The sequence below is a fragment of the Macrobrachium rosenbergii genome, chromosome 12 (assembly GCF_040412425.1).
Source record: "Macrobrachium rosenbergii isolate ZJJX-2024 chromosome 12, ASM4041242v1, whole genome shotgun sequence".
Taxonomy (NCBI): domain Eukaryota; kingdom Metazoa; phylum Arthropoda; class Malacostraca; order Decapoda; family Palaemonidae; genus Macrobrachium; species Macrobrachium rosenbergii.
In genome coordinates, this window is record NC_089752.1 from 99032767 (window position 1) to 99054327 (window position 21561).

The window sequence follows — 21561 nt, forward strand, 5'->3', positions numbered from 1 at the left end:
TCTCCCCCTTTTAGCATTTTCCAACCAACACTTTTCACACTGCATTCAAATTGCCTTACGCAACACCCACGGATGCTCACTAGCAGGTCCTTTAGAACACGTTCGCGGGCACGCAATCATTCTCTCAGACTCGCTCTCTCTTCCAGCAACATTCAGATTTACATTTTCTCCTCCATTCTCTCTCAGATTCATGCTATCTTCACTATTACCACTCTCAATTTCATCCAGTCTCATCTATACCCTCTAGCTCGTTCCCAAATACCTCCCCCAATTCTTCAACTAACCCATCCCATTCGCTCATTGACCTTTCCAATTCTTGCAACGATTCATTCATGCTTTCAATCACTCGTCTATTACTGCTACGCTCTCTTACTCTTAGACTTTCGCTCACCTCCAACCATTCACTCACCCCTACACGTTCAGTCAACTCAGTTATATCAAACCCGCATATGCTATACTTTCTATTCATACCATCCCATTCATCCGTATTACACGCTTTATCACTCATTTTCACTTTGGCACTCACACCCCTATCACACAACTTACAATCATTGCGTTCACTTACGTTTTTCCCTTTCTTATGTTTCCTACCATACTCTATCAAAACCAATTGCTGATCCTCCATACACAAGCTCTCATGCATACTTGGTTCACCCACATTCGATTTCAACCATTTATACGCCCCATTCTCTCACATATTCCGGTACATCCTTCCATCTACGCGATTGGTTATGATGCGCTCGTATTTTTCTCACACTACCATCTACACATACTTCCCCTACAACATAACTAATCCCACTGGGACCAAGTTCCAACACTTCATACGGACCCTCAAATTTTTCACGCACTTTATTTACATTTAACCGCCCTTTCTCGATTACTTCTTTCAACACTTTCTCGCCCACCTTGTAACGTTCAAACCTCTCATGCGCCTTCTTCCATACCTCCCTATCATTCTCAGATATACCCAATCTCGGTCTCACTATCTTTTCAAAATTTAACACATATTTACACGGAGACATACCAATACCCTTATGCACGGTGGCGTTGTATACCCACAACGCTCTCCAAACATTTACATCCCAATCATTATCACATTCACTCATCATACGTAATATCTCCGTCAACGTTCTCACCGTTTGTTCCGCCAATCCATTCGCACTGGGCATATACGGTGTAGAGTACACATGCTCTATGCCCCAATCACGCAACATTTGCTCAAACTCCCATCCAACAAATTCAGGCCCATTGTCACTCAACATTTGCGTCGGCTTGCACACACACATTGGCAACATCACTTGACCCACCATTCTCGCTACAGTCTCACTTTTTGTTCCGAATCGCTACTGCATACGCAAACTTACTCAAATGATCTACCATTACAGCCATTCCCACATGTCCTCTAGCAGTCACAGGCAACGACGCACAATCAATCACAACCATCTCAAATAACTCTTTCATCTGCAATCGCAACACAGGTGGATTCGCATGCACACTTTGATACTTACCCTTCTGACAGTCCGCACATGTAATCGCTACATCCGCACAAATTTTATTCAATCCAGGCACATACAATCTCTCTCATACATTCCCATAATTTATTTTTCCCAAGATGCCCAAACCTATCATGCACTAATAAACACATACCCACGGCTGCATCTTCCGAAAACACTGGCACATACACTTCCCCATCCCACATTCCTTCCTGATGCAAAAAATAAACTATACCTTTACATACAACAAATCTCTTCACTTCGCTTATACACTTCTAACTCGTACGGCCAACTTCCTACTCTTACACCCTCTAACACACACTCTCTTAACATACTTATTCTCATGCACTGATTTTGCATCTGCTTAATTTCCTCTTCACTCAACAAATCATTTTCACTCCTTGCAATATCTACCATACCTACAAAACTAGTTTTAGACACATCCCCTCCTTTAACCCCGAAGCCCTATTTACAAAAACGTCTCCCGTATGCCGGCGGCATTCGGTGAGTTAGCACCGAAGCGGAAAAAAAGTTTTTTTCAAAAAATCACAGCACGCTTAGTTTTTAAGATTAAGAGTTCATTTTTGGCTCATTTTTTTGTCATTGCCTGAAGTTCAGTATGCAACCATCAGAAATGAAAAAAAATATCATTATCATATATAAATATTGGAATATATGACAGCGAAAAAAAAACTTGTATATAATTGTATACAAATCACGCTGTAAGCAAAACGGTTAAAGCTAATGAGTTAATTTTTTTTAGTTGTATTGTACACTAAATTGCGATGATTTTGGTATATAACAAATTTTAAAACGATCAAAGCAACACAGAGAAAATATTATCACAAAATGATGCATGAATTCATAACGCGGACGTAAAAAATGTTTTTTTTTTTTTTTTTTTTTTTTTTTTCCTTTCAAAAATTCACCATAAATCGAAATATTGTGCTAGAGACTTCCCGTTTGTTGAAAAATGAAGCTAATTGATTGAATATTACTAGACTGTAAGTGTTTTAGCTTACAATTGCAGTTTTCGACCATTTCGGTCGAGTTAAAGTTGACCAAAAGTCGAATTTTTTCTGTTTATCGTGATTTATATGGAAATATTTCAAAACTGATAAAAGCTACAACCATGAATTATTTTTTGTTGTATTGTACATGAAATTGCGCACATTTTCATATATAAAACTTTATGTAACGACTAATTTAAAGCGGTGCAAATATTACGACAACGAGACGAAAGAATTGCCGAGATGTTCGGCCGAGTTACCGCGCAGACGTAAGGAAAATGTTTTTTTAAAAAATTCACCATAAATTGAAATATTGTGCTAGAGACTTCCAATTTATTGCAAAATGAAGTTAAACGATTGAATATTACTAGAATGTAAGAGTTTTAGCTTACAATTGCGTTTTTTTACCATTTCGGTCGAGTTAAAGTTGACCGAAGGTTGAAATTTTGGCAGTTATTGTGATTTATGTGAAAATATTTCAAAACTGATAAAAGCTACAACCATGAGCTATTTTCTGTTGTATTCTACATGAAATTGCGCACATTTTCATATATATAAGTTTATGTAACGACTAATGTAAAACGATGCAAACATGACGAAAGAATTTCTGAGGTGTTCGGCCGAGTTACCGCGCGCAAACGTAAGGAATTTTTTATTTTTTTTTTTTTTTTTCCCAGAAATTCACCATAAATCGAAATATTGTGCTAGAGACTTCCAGTTTGTTGCAGAATGAAGGTACATGATTGAATATTACTAGAATGTAAGAGTTTTAGCTTATAATTGCGTTTTTTTACCATTTCGGTCGAGTTAAAGTTGATCGAAGCTTGAAATTTTGGCAGTTATCATGATTTATATGAAAATATTTCAAAACTGGTAAAAGCTACAACCATGAGTTATTTTCTGTTGTATTCTACATGAAATTGCACACATTTTCATATATAAAACTTTATGTAACGGCTAATATAGAACAGTGCAAAAATTACGACAAAATGATGAAAGAATTTATGAAATTTTCGGCTGAGTTACCGCCCGTGCGCAAGAAAAAAGTTTTTTCAAAAATTCACCATAAATCGAAATACAGTGAACCCTCGCTACTTCGCGGTTCGACTATCGCGGATTCACGACTTCGCGGATTTTTTCCATTACGTATGTATATTATAAGAGAAAATATATAGCGGATTTTCCGGAAATTTCAAAAATAGTCGCGATATATGAAGACCCAAATATTTCATTAATTCCATTAATAATTATTAATATCTGCTAGTACTGTTGGTTCATTGCATTATGACATATAATTCAGTACAAAATGAAATTAAACAAAAAGAGAATGTGATCATACGATAATTCATTATAGTACTAGTAAAATTAAACTGAACATGAAACGCTAATCAGATGCAGTCTGACATTGTTATATTTGAATGGTGTAAGGCTGCTGATGGCTACATATATACTAATTATAAAATACAAATGTAATGAATGTGCATCTTTTCCATGAATCTTTTGTACTGCATCCAATAATATTTTTTGTTGCAAAAATCACATCTCGAATAAACCTATACTACTACAACAAAAAAAGCATAAAATAGCGTAAAGTATATTTGAATTTGAAACTAGCATGTAAGATGGGCTGTGATTGGTTCCATTGGTGATATGACGAATCAGCTCCCAAGTTTTGTAATCTCGCCTGTGATTGGTGTTTTGACCATTTCTCCGACCCGCAGCAGCTTCCCTTGTCTCTGACCCGCAGCATCTTCTCGCGGCCACTTCGTTTCCTGCTCTCTCGGTAGATAGATGCTGTTTACATTACCAGTGCTGTGTGTGACAGTGTGTGTTTGAAGTTGAACTTTTTTTTTTTTAACTTTGTTTAACCCCTACAATGGCTCCCAAGCGTTCTGCTTCTGCTAAGGCTGGTACTGAGCCTAAACTCCAACGGAAAATGATGACGATTGCTGAGAAGGTTACACTTCTCGATATGTTGAAAGAAGGGAGAAGTTACGCGGCCGTGGCCCGCCATTTTGGAGTGAACGAATCCACTGTTCGCTACATTAAGAAGGATGAGGCGAAGATTAGGAAGACGGCTGCCATCACCTTTAGCAAGTCAGCAAAGCGAGTTGTTACGGCTCGTAATAAAACGATCGTCCGTATGGAAGGTGCTTTGTCAATCTGGATTGCCGGAAGAAGAAAATAGCCTTGGATACGAACACCATCCGAACCAAGGCTTTGAGGTTGTATGAGAATTTCGCGGCAAAGGAACCTCAAGATGATGGCGACCACGCTGAAGAAGAAGAGGAAGACGACGAAGGTGATGTAGATGAACCTCAAGCAGGGACATCCACTGATTCCCAGCCTCAGACACGACGTTTTACCGCCAGCTAAGGATGGTTCGCCAAGTTTCAGAAACGCTTCAGCCTGAAAAGCGTTTCCCTGCATGGCGAGGCTGCTTCCGCTGACACGGTCGCTGTTGAAACTTACGCAAATGAGACGTTCAAGATTATTATCGCTGAAGGTGGATACAAGCCCGAACAAGTCTTTAATATGGACGAGACGGGTTTGTTTTGGAAGAGAATGCCATCGCGAACTTTCCTGTTCAAAGAAGAAGCCAAAGCCTGTGGCTTTAAAGCATTCAAAGATCGTGTTGCCCTCGTAATGTGTGGCAATGCTGCGGGATTTTTGCTAAAGCCAGGGCTTATTTATAAGTCGAAAAACCCTCGTGCTTTGAAAAATAAAAATAAGAATCTCCTTCCCGTGTATTGGATGCATAATCCAAAAGCATGGATTATGAAGATGCTGACCTCCAACTGGTTCCACCAGTGTTTTACCCCACAAGTCAGTAAATATCTTAGAGAAGGGCTTGCCATTTAAGATCCTTCTCCTGTTGGATAACGCTGGTGGGCACGCGACTGATCTTTCGCATGAGGGCATTCAGGTTGAGTTCCTGCCACCCAACACAACGTCCTTAATTCAACCGATGGACCAGGGGGTTATCAGGGCGTTCAAGGCCCTCTACACGAAGAATACCTTGGCGGACCTCGTTGCGTGTGTGGATGCCGCCCAAGAAGATGAGGATGAAACATTCAATTTGAAGGCGTACTGGCGGCAGTACACAATTGCCACGTGCCTTCAGAACTTCCAGAAGGCACTGCAAGAAATGAAACCTGCTACCGTTAACGCGAGCTGGAGGAAGTTGTGGTCCGAGATTGTTTACGACGACGAGGGATTTACGCCTGCTGAGATTCAACACTCTGCAGTATGGAAATCTGTGCAGTTGGCTGCGATAATTGGAGGTGACGGGTTTGGAGACATGACGACGGAAGACGTTGACGAGTTGTTGGACTGCCATTCCCAGCCGCTAACTGACGCAGACCTCGAAGACCTGACAAAATCAGCCAGTGAGGAAGAAAATGAACCACAGGAAGAGACCCAAGAAGTTGTCGAAGAAACAGGCTTAACATTAGAACGGCTTGCCCAGCTCTGCAACCTAGCGAAGGAGCTGAAAGAATTGTCACAAGAATGGGACGAGGATATGGTTCGTTCTCTGCAGTTCTGCAACAAAATCGATGAAGACATGACTCCCTACAGGATGCTCTTCGATCGAAAAAAGAAGCAGCGGCAGCAACTTCCGATCACAATGTTCTTCCAGCCTCATAAAAAAAGAGCCAGTTCCTCCTGCTACTATGCCTTCGGAAGAAATTGAAGAAGTGTCCCAGGAAGAAGTTGAAGAGGTGTCCCAGGAAAAGACACCTCAGTCTGAAGAGACGTAAAATACAATCATTGGCTGCACAGTAGAAGACATCATCAGCTTCATCATCATCATCATCATCATTTCTACTGTGCAGCAAATTCATCGCCATCATCATTCAAGTTTTTCTTCAACTTCTTTCATGGTGGGTACAGTAACAATCTTTATTTCTTTATATACTTTAATATTCTAACATTTTAATATTAGTGCCTGTTTTAGATTAGGTACTGTACATGCATTAAGTGTTCTGTACATTAAAGGGTGGTTTGTTAACAGTACATACGAGGAGGGCTTTATTGTAACTTCCAACTCTATCGTGGTGAGTAAAATACTGTACAATTGTACAGTACGCACCATAACAATCTTTCTATTTTTTATGTTCACTTACTGTTTTATTACTTATCATTTGTGCCTGTGTACTGTATGTACGTATTGTAGATATCTGTACATTGCTGTAAAGGGTTGGTTGTTAACAGTACTATGTAAAGGGAGGGTTTTAAAAGTCTGAATACATGTTAAATAAATACTGTAAATATGGTGTCCCTACTTCGCGGATTTTCAGCTATCGCGGCCAGTTCTGGAACCTATCTACCGCGATAAACGAGGGTTCACTGTATTGTGCTAGAGACTTCCAATTTGTTGCAAAATGAAGGTACATGATTGAATATTACTAGAATGTAAGAGTTTTAGCTTACAATTGCGTTTTTCGACCATTTCGGTCGAGTCAAAGTTGACCGAAGGTTGAAATTTTTGTAGTCGACGTGACGGTACGTCCACTCGGCACCCAACAGACAATTTTAGTCGACGATGATACGTCCAATAGGCGTTTAAGGGTTGGTTATTTCGTTATTTCCCTGCCGCCCTTTCCTAAAATTCCCTCCCGACATCCACACTTATATCATGCATTCTCATAAAATCAATTCCTAATAAAAAAACATGTTGGCATATCATTCTCATCCATGACTACAAAATTATGTATTATTTCAAATCCCCCTAACTGAATTTTTAATTGTACCTCCTCCCATACTAACACACTCCCTTGTCCCAAACCATGTATCCTTACATTTGTTGATTTTCTTTTTACATCCCAATCGCACCTTTCCAATTCACTCACTACTGTACTACTCACTAACGACACTTGTGCTCCCGTATCTACCAAACTACAATATTCACTCTGATTCACCACTACATTCGTTACTAATTTACCTTTTGCTTCATGCATACATGCTCTCACGGCTACATTCACCTGCTTAGCTTCCTCACAACCATCCTCATCGCATTCATCTTCAGCGATATCCTCAACCGTACCCCTTATTCCCTCATTTTCCTCACAATCACCTTTCTTAACCAGCCAACTACAATTATCCTTTCCACATTGAACATTTAAAATTACATTCGTACCATTTTCATTCACCCCTCCTTTATACTCCACTGGCCTATTCCATCCAAAGAACAATTGTACTGTAATTTTAAATATTTCAGCCACTACCAACAACACTTTCACTAACTCTTCCTCCTCGTCTAATTCCCTTCCTTCCTCGCGCACTCCTCCTTCCGGCATTTCATTCATCACCTTTTCACGTAACTCGTTCATGCTTGCAGGTACTCCGTCAATCAACCCATTCGTTTCCAAATTACTCAACCCCCCAAACAGACATTCCCACACTCGATTCTCCCCTACATACTGTTGTTTTACCACAAATCCTACAGGTACTCGGTCCGGGCCCCAGTCGCTCCTAACCCTATCATCTCGTTCAGTCCACATATGCGACATAGCATCTGCAACAACATTCTGTCTACCATGTACATACTCTACCTTAAAACTAAACTCATTCAAATCCTCTATCGTTCTCGCAATTCTAGCATTCGCTCTCTCCTTTTTAACCATATATACTAGCGGTCGATGGTCCGTCCGTATTACAAAATCCACCCCATACAAAAATACTTTCAACGCTTTCACACAAAACCTTATAGCAGCCAATTCCTTTTCAATCACCGAATATTTCAACTCTGCCCTTCCAAACGCCTTGCTCACATGCACAGTTACTCTCAATTGTTCTTCCCCATTGGCCTTCTGCATTTGTACCAGGCATCCTCCCATACTATATTTACTTGCATCCGTATACAGTTCTAGTTTACTTGCATTCTCACTATATTCCGGGAAAGCCAACGTCATGTCTCTTGCAGCCTCCTCTTTCAATCTCTCGAACGCTTCGATCATTCGCTCATCCCATTTCAATCTTGCACAATTTCTCTTCCCCGTCCATTCAGTCAGTGGTTTCCCGATCCCCGAACAATCTCTTATAAACTTCCTTCCAAACTCAATTAAACCTAGAAATCCTTTCAACTCACGCACGGTCCGGGACATTGGAAATTCCCTTACCTTGTTCACGAACTTATCACTCTTCCTTACACCTCTTCCACTCACCATATGCCCTAGGAATTCCACCTCCCCAGCCAACCAAGCACACTTTCCAAGTTTTACTTTTATTCCTACTTCTTCCAACCTTTCTAACACTCGTTCAAGCAGTTCCATATTCTCTTCTACAGTCTCACTTGCAATCAAAATGTCATCTATAAAAACAGTTACCTTCTTGCGATCAAACCCAGCCAGAACCACATTCATTGCCCTTTGGAAGGCAGCAGGCGCATTAGCCAGTCCGAAACTTAATCTTCGGAACTGGTAGTGGCAGGGACCACTAGAAAAGGCTGTAATATGCCTGCTCCCCTCCTCTAGAGGCATCTGGTAATAGCCCCTTACCAGATCTAATTTTGTAAACACTTTCATTCCATTCATCTTGTACACACAATCAGACACCACATTCATCGGGAATCGCTCTTTCACAGTTACTTCATTCACCTTCCGATAATCCACGCACATTCGCAAACTTCCATGTGGCTTACGTACCGGTACAATGGGGCTATTCCAGGCGCTCGTACTCCTTTCAATCACTCCCACCCTCTCATGCTCCTCACACTGCTCCTCTATCTCACGATTGATAGACGGAGAAAAATGTCGGGGACGCTGATATATGGGGGTGTCGTCTTCCAGAACTATTTTAAATTCTGGAAGCTTCGATCCCCCAAAATCCTCGTCTCCACGACTCAACGCCCCCTGCCTATCCCACAACATTCTCCTCAATCATTCTCTTACGTTATCATTTACATTTTCATCTACCTTTACTCTTTCTTTCAACTCCTCATACGTCCAATCATTAACTCCTTTCAAATCACCTGTCATCACGTGCCATACCTTCACGTACCTCTCATCATTCACATTCACCAATGTATGTAATATTCCCACGCAATCTCCCTCACATATTCCTCGCACTCGCTTCTTCCTGACACTCGGCAATGACGTTATATATACCCTCGGATCTCCCATGTACCCCATCATATACACACACATTTGCCCTGACTAATTTATTTATATCTATTCCCTCAACTACATACTCACAACTATCATTGTTGGCTATCCCAAGGCTATCCGGCCATGCCACTTTCACACTCACAACTTCTCCAATCTCATGTGGCACTTTTACCCTCTCTGTCGCAATTACAGGCACTCTCTTCCACAATTTTTGCTCAACCTTACCATCCTTCCCCAAATACAAATCCCCAAGCACATCCCCTTTCATATGTAATTCAATTACATTCATACTAGGACGGACCACCATCCCGCATTTTTTCAAAACTTACATCCCAATAAAATATCATATTTATCATTCGTACTATCAATCACACAAAAATCACTTTCTTCCATCATTACACCCCCAATTTCTAACTGTTCACACACTCTTCCAACCACTGCTATCCCTAAATTTCCAATACCTCTTACTTCCCCCGACAATTCCTAATTTCACACGTATTCCTCAATTTCTCCCATCCATTCTTAAATATGACATTCATACTACACCTTGTATCTACTAACGCAATCAATCTTACTCCCTTACAACACACTTGCACACTCATGCACTCGTCAGTCTTTCCAGCAAAGCCTCCCTCATGCAACAACCCCTCACGTACATGCATCACGCACCGCTTGCATCCTGGAGGATCCACCCATTTGAACCCCCTTCACACTCAGTTTCCTGAATTCGCTGTCACAGTCACCCTCTTTCCTCTACATACACTTGATACATGCCCTTCCATTCCACATTCGACACACTTCACTCTCGGTTCTGAACACATTCTCGCATAATGCCCATTCTTACCACAGTTGCCACATATTACATTCACTCGGGTACCCCTACAACCATTAGCAATATGACCCACCTGTCCGCACCTGTAGCATTTAACCCCCCTATCTTTCGTACACTCACTTACCAAATGTCCCGATTGCCCACACCTGAAACACGCTCCTAAAGCCCACCTACACTCATTCTTTGTATGTCCTTCCTTTCCACATCTAAAACACTTTGCTCGACTTCCACTCACCGACCTTCCCCTTTGTACACTACTATCCCTAACCCGTCCAACCCATTGTTCCCTTACAAACCCACCATTCATCCTCACTGGCACCTCCACATTACTTGCTCTTACACTCCTATCTATTACACTATCTGCCATTCTCATTGGGCCCCTCAACACTGCATCCCTAAAGCTTCCAAACTCTGGCACTCTCTCATCTAACCCTGTCAAGCTCATAATCTTCTACAATTTCCAAAATTTCTCCCCAAGTCAACCTTTCACTCGTCCATCTTTTCTTCTCCTTCCGCTTCAAGTTCACAAATTCTCTAACTCCATCTGGCACTGTCTCTAACAACTTTCATACTAACTCCTTACATTCATCTATCCCATCATCTCCAAACTTCTTCCTCGCCAACGTCTCCAGCCTACAAACATACAGTGACAAGGTTTCCCCAGCTTTCATTCTTGCCTCATCAAATCCATTCTTCCTCTTATACTTAACACTCGCTTTCATACGCCTCGCTTGCTCAACTAGTCTAGCTTTCACCTTGTCATACTCAACGTCTCCCACACTCATAATAACCCTATACATATCAAGCAAAAACCCAGTCAAATATTCTCCTAATTCTCGTGCCCACACTCTTACTCTCCCCATACTTATCCTGACAAAACCTTTCATATTCCCTAAAGAAATCATGCACATCCCTACTTCCATACTCATTATACCTTTCACACTGGGGTACCTCCCTCACATACATAGCCTTTCTCACTTCTTTCTCACTTCTTTCTCACTTTCACTCTCACTTTCGCTACTTTCACTCTGTCCTTTCATACCCTCTTCCGAATACAAAGAGTCCACTTCGCACTTAATTCATCTTACTCATTACACTCTTCTTCCCTTCTTTTATCCACTTTTATCCATTCACCTCCATCCACCTCACTATCACTACTATCTTTACCCTCTCCCTTCTTTCCTGCCTTTCCCACTTCCTTACCCTTCTTACCAGTTTCCTTTCCTTTTCCCTTCTTCCCTTTTTCTTCCCCTGACTTATCCTTACTTTCCCTCTGTTCCTTCCCTTGCTTTTCATTCCCCTTTTCCTTACCCTGCCTCTCATTCTCTCGTTTCTTACCTCCTATTCCCACATCACTTTCATCACACGCTTCCATTCACTTCTTCCTCCTTTTCTTTCTCTCTTGCCCCTTCACATGTTCCAGAGGACCTGCCTCCAACAGCCCCTTCTCCAAAAACACCCTTGAACATACCTTTCACATTTCTTCCACACCTTTCATCATTCCTTCCAACTTTTTATCCACCCTCTCTTCCATTCTCTCTTCTGACTCTTTCATCTCCCCTTTCATTTCCTCTTTCGCTCCTTTTACCAATGATCCCATCTCTTCCAACTGAAGCCTCAATTTCTTATTCTCACTCTTTAACCATGCATTCTCCTCTCTTGACAGCCGCAACGCCTCTCTCAACCTCACCAGTTCCTCTTCCATCCTTTCCTCCAGTCACACTATCCGCCACCAATCTTAATTGCAACTGCAACACCAGTTGCCCCACGGTGGGCGCCAATATAATGTGGCGGAATTCAAAAACACAAAAACAACACACAACACAGATACATAGAACATATAACCACACACAACACTCACCCTGATCCTCGGTTGCTGGGAGATGGATTAAGGTGTCAACACAGCACACAAAACCACACAAACAAAACTAAAAACAGACTCTCAACCAACAAACGAGCAAAAAGAAAGAGACACATGCACCATCAATGTCGGTAACCGGTATCCAAAACTCAGACGAACTGACCGTCCACTTTCAAGGTTGAACCTCAACTCGAGACTCCCCCAAAACCGAAATCTCCTTCACATTTTCACAGACAGACAGCGCTGTAAACAAACTCCAACTAACGACCCTTATCCCTCTTCCAACAACCGGAAACACCGACAACGACTCTCTCTCTCTCTCTCTCTCTCTCTCTCTCTCTCTCTCTCTCTCTCTCTCTCTCTCTCTCTCTCTCGCTCTCTCTCTCTCTCTCTCTCTCTCTCAGAACGTTGGGAAATGCTCTCTCTCACAGAACGTTGGGAAATGCTAAGTAAAAATTCATTCATCCCTCTATAAAGAAACACTATTGTCTGGAACGGTAGGAAGTATTGTAGCCAATCACTGAGCATTAACAGCTTTACCTATCTGCTGCCCGACTGGTAGCTACAGTATGATGCTTTGTATGTATTTTAGGAAAGAAAATACATGACAAAGGTAAACTTTATGACATGAGAGAGAGAGAGAGAGAGAGAGAGAATTGCCAGTTCCCTCAGGGCAGCATAGTTCTGTTTATGTGGCAAGTGACAGAGAGAGAGAGAGAGAGAGAGAAATGCGAGTTCCCTCTATGCAGCATAATGCTATCCTCAAAAGATTAAAGAGAAGAATTTTGTTTTAAAGGTACGTGAAGGCAGCTTTAGTAAATATCTTTGAAGCAATATATATATATATATATATATATATATATATATATATATATATATATATATATATATATATAATATGTGTGTGTGTGTGTATGTATGTATGTATGTATGTCAGGTCTGGACCTTTACGTCTTCCCACTCTTCAGCTTGGTGAGGGAAGTCCTCAACAAGTTCGTGTCACACTGCAACGCTTCTATGATTCTTGTAGTGTTGTTCTGGCTCATGAAGGAGTTGTTCCCGTATCGTCTACATCTTCTGGTAGACTTCCCAAGACTGTTTCCCCAAAGACTGTGGCTACTCGAGCAACCTCACTTCAAGAGATACCACCAAGGGTTGTCCACTCGTTCTGACAGTCTTCAGACTGTCAGGAAACTTGTTAGAGGGAAATGTTTTTCAAAAGCAGCTGTGGAAGCTGTTGCAAAGTGCAATTGACAATCTACTTGCAGTGTCTACCATTCAAAGTGGACAGTGTTTCATCGGTGGTGCAACAGACATTACATTTCATCTTCTGAGACACATTTAACCCAGATTGCAGACTTTCTTCTTTACCTGAGTACCTCTAGAAGTCTTTCCTCGTCCACCATCAGTGTTTAAACACAGAGGTATGGGTCTTTCGTCCAACCAAGATATTAATGACCTCATTAAGTCTTTCGACACTTCCAAGCAGAAGTCTGATTTAGTGTCTTGGAACTTGGATGTTGTCCTTGTGTGGCTTATGAGCCCCTCTTTCAAGCCACTCTGTTCCTCTTCCCTCAAGAACCTTACGCAGAAGACCCTCTTTTTAGTAGCCATGGCTACGGCCAAACGTGTTAGTGAGCTGCATGTGATCAACAAGAGGGTAGGTTTCTCCCAAGGAGATGCAGTGTGCTCTTTCACCTTAGGCATCTTGGCCAAGAATGAGGAACCTAAGCCTTGGCCTCATTCTTTACATATTAAGAATTTAATGGATATTGTGGACCTGGATGAAGAAGAGAGGTTGTTTGCCCAGTCAGAACCCTGAGGTACTGTCTGTTTAGGACTGAGAAGAGCAGAGGATCTGCCAGCAACCTCTGGTGTTTTGTCAAGAATCCTTCTCATTCCCTTTCGTTCTTTATTAGAGACCTGATCTCCAGAAGCCCATTCCCAGATTCAAGAGGACTTTTCCCTTGTTTAAAGTTGAAGCTCATGAAGTTAGAGCATTGGCTACCTCTCTTGCCTTCAAGCACAATTTATCCGTCGTGTCTGTTGTTCAGTCAACCTTTTCAAGGTGCAGGTCCATCTTCGTATTTCATTATTTGAAAGAAGTGGAGACAGTTTTTGAAAATTGCTGGACCTTTAGCAGTAGCTGGCATTGTGTCGGGGGAAGAAGCATATGAGAGATCCTGTCTTTCTTCTGTCTCTTAACCTTAATGTAGGGTGTAGTGTTTTTTTGGGTAGCGTGCGGGTACTTTGTACCTGGAATACCCACCAGTTCTTTGGATGGGCAGTGGTTTGTAGTGTCAGGACGGGGGACGGTGAATTCTGGTTGTTGATTTGTGGTACTGCGTCCAGGGCAAGGGTAACTTTTTTCCTGCAAAAATGTGTTGTCAGCGATCAGGCACATCCTCTGTTGCAAGACTTCCACTGATGTAGAGGTGACTCTTGGGTCCTCGCCATGCCACTACAGGTTAAGAAGAGCACCAACCAGAGGCAGTATTCTCCTGCTGTAGCTCTCTTACTGGGTAAGAAGCGACAATATTTTTTCAATGCTAGACATTCTTTTCTAGTTCAAGTCGTTACTCCTTCAATGTTTTTTGAATAGATAAGTCCGTTCATCCCACCCCCTTTGGATTGTGGGATTCTGCTAAGTAATTGCAGTACTTGGTAAGTTACTTATATAAAAATTACATTTTTATAATAAAATTAAGTTTTATATATACAGTATACTTACCAAGTAGTTACTAAATCAGAGACCTTACCTCCCTCCCATTTTTTCATGGACTGTGCAGCAATAAAATAGGATGATGCTGCTGGCAATTAGTTGCTCCTGCAGGCCCATTGCAGTGGAAAGGACCTGTCACTCCCCCCTTTGCAACGGACTCATCACCACAAATTTTGAACAAGGATGCCGAGCGAGCATAATTTTTAGCCGAGTAATTATTTGATATTTATATATAAAACTATTTTATTATAAAAATTTCATATTTTAACCCTTACTGGGTGGGAATCATCATGTGAGTATCTATAACAGGTGTGAGTGATGGATGGGATAACTCATATGAGTATTAATATTACGCACCAATCACTTTAGATTAACCCTTAAACGCGAAGCGTCTATTTACAAAAGTGTCTCCTGTATGCCGTCGGGGTTTGAGAGTTAGCGCCGAAGCAGAAAGTTTTTTTCAAAAAATCACAGCACGCTTAGTTTTTAAGATTATAAGTTCATTTTTGGCTCTTTTTTTTTTTTTTCTGAAGGTTAGTATGCACCCATCAGAAATGTAAAAAAATATCATCATATATAAATATTGGAATATATGACATTGCAAAAAAAAAATATTTCATATATAATTGTATACAAATTGCGCTGTGAGCAAAATGGTTAAAGCTAATAAGTTTTTTTTTTTTTTTTTTTTTTTTTTTTTTTTTTTTTTTTTGTCCACTAAATTGCAATGATTTTGGTATATAACAAATTGTAAAATGATCAAAGCAACACAGAGAAAATATCACAAAATGATGCATGAATACGTAACGCGTGGACGATAAAAAAAAAAAAAGTTTTTCAAAAATTCACCATAAATCGAAGTATTGTGATAGAGACTTCTAGTTTGTTGCAAAATGAAGGTAAATGATTGAATAGTACTAGAATGTAAGAGTTTTAGCTTACAATTGCAGTTTTCGACCATTTCGGTAGAGTCAAAGTTGACTGAAGGTTGAAATTTTGGCACTTACCGTGATTTATGTGAAAATATTTCAAAACTGATGAAGCTACAGCCATGAGTTATTTTTTGTTGTATTCTACATGAAATTGCGCACATTTTCATATAAAAATTCATGTAAAGGCGAATAGAAAATGGTGCAAAAATTACGACAAAGTGACTGAAGATTTTCTGAGATTTTCAGCAGAGTTAACGAGTGCGGACGTAAGGAAAAAGTTTTTTCAAAGATTCACCATAAATCGAAACATTGTGCTAGAGACTAACCGTTTGTTGCAAAATGAAGGTAAATGATTGAATATTACTGTAATGTAAGAGTTTTAGCTTACAGTTGAATTGTTCGACCATTTCGGTCGAGTCAAAGTTGACCGAAGGTTGAAATTTTGTCACTTATCGTGATTTATATGAAAATATTTCAAAACTGATGAAAGCTACAACCATGAGTTATTTTTTGTTGTATTTGTACATGAAATTGCACACATTCTCATTTATAAAACTTTATGTAACGGCTAAAAGAAAATGGTGCAAAAATGACAACAAAGTGACCAAAGAATTTCTGAGATTTTCAGCGGAGTTAGTGCTCGCGGACGTAAGGAAAAAGTTCTTTTCAAAAATTCACCATAAATCGAAGTATTGTACTAGAGACTTCCAATTTGTTGCAAAATGAAGGTAAATGATTGAATATCACTAGAATTTAAGATTTTTGGTTACAAAAAATATATATATATATATATATATATATATATATATATATATATATATATATATATATATATATATTATACTCATTCATACATATGCACACATATATATATGTATATATTTTAATTTGATACAAGTACATAAATAAAAGGAATGCAGGTGAAAAACTTTTTTTGTATAGAACTAAATAATACACAAAACACCAATAAATACAGATTTATAAAAACTTTTAATAAATATAAAATTAAATATAAAATCAGTTCAGAATACTCACTCGTAATCCTGACTCTGTTCTATTCTTGTTTTCTCCCTCCTCCATTGAAGAGTCTTGCATTTTTTTCCTCTCGACATGACGGGGCACAAGCGGAGGAGGGAGACGCGTGCCCTCACTGCTGGTGGGGGCTGGCTTCGCGGTCTTTTGCCCTCGGTGTCGCTCGGGCAGGTGCACTCCAATAAATAACCGCATTGTGGTATTTGCGGTTACACTCATCCAACCTGCAAAGTGCTACCTTGCAGGTGCGACAGACGAACCAGCTGTCTCTCCTCTTGCCATTCATATGGCACACCTGGCACCGTTTCTGTCTGCCCCCTTCGATGAGCTCCAGTGTGTGATCTCCTGGCTGCAGCCGACACACAGGGTCGGCCAATGTGACGGGACACTGAGGGAGCAGCGGCGGCACCTTCAGGGGCGGCGGCATCTTCAGGGGCGGCGTCATCATCAAGGTCGGCGGCGCCGGCAGGATGAGGAATTATGATGTTGGGTATCTCACGACATCTGACCTTTCCTCTCGGGGCAGAGCTGGAGCTCGGGGCAGGGGGGCGCCGTTGGAAGGCCACTCCTCCGGATCGAAGTTGATGAGGGCATTCCCAGCCACCTCAAGAAACTGGATGTGGGTCAACCTCCGAGCGTCCGAATTATACCCACAGTAAATGATGTAAGCATTCTGGAGGGCCAACTGAAGGAGGTAGTTGAGGAGCTTCTGTGTCTATCTCCTGGTTCTCCTGGCGAAGGGATAATACTGTATGAGTTGATCAGAGATCAACTCCTCCCACGTGCCTATTGTAGTGCCCAATGACATAGGCCGTTGGACACAAAACTCCTCATACGTAACTCGTCCCTGCCGACCTGTCTTCTTCCACTTAACGACCTCCTCTTGGATGGGCTCATGACTGGTCGTAATCATGGGCATGAGTCGGACCCCCTTCCAACAAATGACGAAGACATCTCCCTTCTGCCACCACTCTCTCCTCTTGCCAGATGTTGTGGGTGGCTAGTGAATCTCTTGAGGACATTCAGGGTGCCACTGACGTGCACACCTGCTTCATACAGTTCCTGGGCCAGGGATACCGAGTCATAATAATTATCCATAAACAGGTGGTATCCCTGGTTACGGAAACGATCCACAAGACCCAAGACAGTGTCATGCAGCGTGGAGAAGACTCCAGAATATACAGAGAAGTCAACGACGTATCCAGTGTTGGATTCCGTTATAAAAAATAACTTCACACCATATTTCTTTGGGTTCTTGGGGTTGTACACTTTTATGCTTAGACATCCTTTGTATGGCGTCATCCCCTCATCCAAAGAAAGGTTCTTGGAAGGAACCATGAGAAACTGGCACTGTCCACGAATGCAGTCCAACACTGGGCGGACTAAGATGAGGCGATCTGGGTTATTCCGGGGTATGGCCCTTCTGTTGAAGGCGTTGAAATACCTGTCCAACGCCAGGAAACTATCACGGGCCATAATGCTGTGCACATTGGGTGTACTTAAAAAAAAATTCCGCCTCCATTATTGCCTGACGATGGTAGCAGGCATCATTCCAAAAAAAAATTTGGAGCCCCAAAAAATGCACCATGTCCGTGAGGTTGCAGCCCCGCCATCGATACGACAATGTCGTCTGCAGTTCCTCAGGGCAGTACCGAGCGTAATCTGCCGTCTCTGCAATGAGGTATTGCAGCAATTCCCGTGTAAGGAAGAGCTGAATGAACCCCAGGGCAGTGAGAGGCACAGGGATGGTCAGTCCAGGTACTGCTGTGAATGGGTGCATGTTAGTTGGGGTGGTGTCCTCCAACCACCTCTTGTCACTTTCGGACGAACGGCCTTCACCTAGGCTGCTGCGACGTTGCGACCTTCTACGGCCACGTGCGCGGGCACGATCCCCACTCCCACGACCCATCTCCCTCACTTTCACCATCACTTTCTGTCTCGTCCGACTCTCCCTCACAAGCACTGAAACCACTGAACTCAAGTTCACTTTCATGCTCTGGCTCTTGTACGGACATTGGGGGAAAATATTCGTCATCAATGACATTGGACGTGATGTCCTCGTCACTTGATGACCAACTGCCATCAAAATGAGAACTTCCCACCTGCTCTCGATCGAGCTCCAACAAGTATTCATCAATGTCCTTTTGTTGGAGGCCTCCCAAATGTTTACGAATACCTCTCAGGACACCCCTATGTTTCCTAGGGGTCGTAAAAGGCATAGGGTACGGCCATTGGTGCCCACGGTCACTTTCAGCCACACTTGGTCATACAACATGGCGATCATAAGATGGATCACCTTGGGTGCTTGGTCCCTCTCCAGCATCCAATTCTAAAACGCGTCTGACACGCTCACTACCGACAGGCAATACGCGCCTTTCAGAGTCCTGACGACGTTGGGACATCTCTGCGTATGTCCTATTGTGTCACAAACACGCTAACACTTGGACAAGTTCGGCAAAACATGAATGTGTCAAGAAATCACTCTCTGACGATGCATCGCTGATGCTTTCTAGTGGGAGAAGAAAGAAATTCGCGCATGCTCGGCTGTGTCACGCTTTTAAACAAACAACATCCTGATCCGTAAACTCCCAGCATCCCTCAAGGCGCGTGATTTAAAATTTTTCGCAAAGTAGGACTATAAGTATTTTTCCACGAATATTTAAAAAAACTTTTTGTAGTCAACATATTTTACGTCCACTCGGCACCCGATAGACAATTTTTGTCAATGTAAAATACGTCCAGTTGGCGTTGAAGGGTTAATGTAGTGGACAAGATGTTCATAGCACTTCAATGGTCAATAAATGACTTACAGCAACTATAATAGCTCAGACAGGAGAGACTGATCAGTATGCCTTGAGATTTCAGAGGGTAATGTACTGCCTCCCTGCAGTTCCAGGATGTCGTTTTATTTATTTGCTCCTAAATATACCCAGGGATTGCTGTTGGTTTTAGTTCTTATCTTTTATGATAGTGCATTAGCTATAATTGTTATTTTGCTAAGAAAAGTGCAAAGAAAGATTAGAAAAAAGATGTATACTTCACAAAAAGTTATTGCATTTCCCTGTCTTGTAAATCTTGTAAATATTTTACAACAGATATACTCAGAATTTTTTACTAATTTTAGTTCTTATCTGTTATGATATTTTGCGAGCTCTAATTATTATTATTTTACAAAATAAAATATATAATTAGCAAAACATGCATATCTTGGAAAAATTAACATTTTCACAAATGTCTTGTAAAAGAGGCCCCACACAGGGTTGTAAATAATCACTTTCAACTTCCCGTAGAAGGTAGGGGAAAACTTCTTAGATATTTTATTTCGTACACCATTTGCATTTGCATATCTTCCTCTTCACACTGATATGTTCTTTCCTTAAATTGGGCAACCTTAAAGTTTGCCCTGTCTGGGGGTGTACATGGTATATATTTAGTCCATCCTGTAAGGGTTAGTGGTATCTAAATGAAAAATAGGTACTTGGGGAGTTGTTTTTCACATCATAAATATTTCTAGATACAGTAGTAAATGAATACTGTTTTGTTGTAAAAAATAAACAAAATCTTGTCTTTCCAATTACAGTATTTAATTTAGGTAAACAATTACAGTACAAGTCCAATAGTCTGGACCAACAAGTGCTCCTTAATGTCCTTCCTGTAAAGTAGGTTTCATCTTAAATTGTTGACTATGAAGTGAATAACAAGTTAAGACTCCATAACGACTAACAAGGTCAGAGTGCATGCATATTCTATACAGTAATTACAGTATTGTACTTGTATAACTGGATTTTCTTGAAGACAGATTCTCATTTCATTCTGTTTCAGGCTGCTCACAAAGCAATGAACTTCAACATGAGTGATGATGATATACTTGTGGATGGACCATCAGTGAAGGTAAGACACTCTCTCTCTCGCTCTCTTTCTCTCTAAAATTGTACAGTGTAATCTTTGATCACATATTACAATGAATTTTACCATGTTAAATAGATTTTTCACTAAACCCTAAATTGTTGATTTTGATGTGAATAATAAGTCTAGACTCTGTAAGGACAGGATTGAGTGACATACTGGCTGGGTGTTGACTGGTTTATTGGTAGTTCCTTACTGATTGAATGTACAGAATCTTGAAGATGTTATTGGACAATTTGTGCGAGCTGCAAAGTAGCATCTCACAGCTCTGAGGTAATGTTTGATGGACATCTGTGTTTGTCGACAGACAAACAGATGGCGATTGTGAGAGACATAATAAACGTACAGTGATGAAACATATATCAGTGGATTATTATTATTAAAATAGTTTAACCAGACCACTGAGCTGACCATCAGCTCTCATAGGAAATGGCACATATATATATATATATATATATATATATATATATATATATATATATATATATATATATATATATATATATATATCAGTGGAAAGGCTACATATGGCCAATTCCATGAGATTGAGACAGATTAATGAATACATTGCAGTAGCATAATATGTGAAATGGCGAGACATTTGGCGTCTTCACAAACAGAAACATACATACAGTTTGATACAGAAGATTCGTTGGAACATTAT

The 21561-nt window shown here is 40.9% G+C and overlaps 1 protein-coding gene across 1 annotated transcript in view; it reads left to right on the top strand.

The window, feature by feature from the left end:
• The window catches only part of LOC136844154 (uncharacterized), a 66678-nt gene extending 45525 nt beyond the window's left edge, over positions 1 to 21153 (top strand). Inside the window, exons 8-9 of the mRNA XM_067113168.1 lie at positions 20814 to 20882; positions 21109 to 21153. Of these exons, the coding sequence (XP_066969269.1) occupies positions 20814 to 20882; positions 21109 to 21153 (114 nt within the window). The remainder of the gene's footprint in view (positions 1 to 20813; positions 20883 to 21108) is intronic.
• The last annotated feature ends 408 nt before the right edge of the window (positions 21154 to 21561 follow it).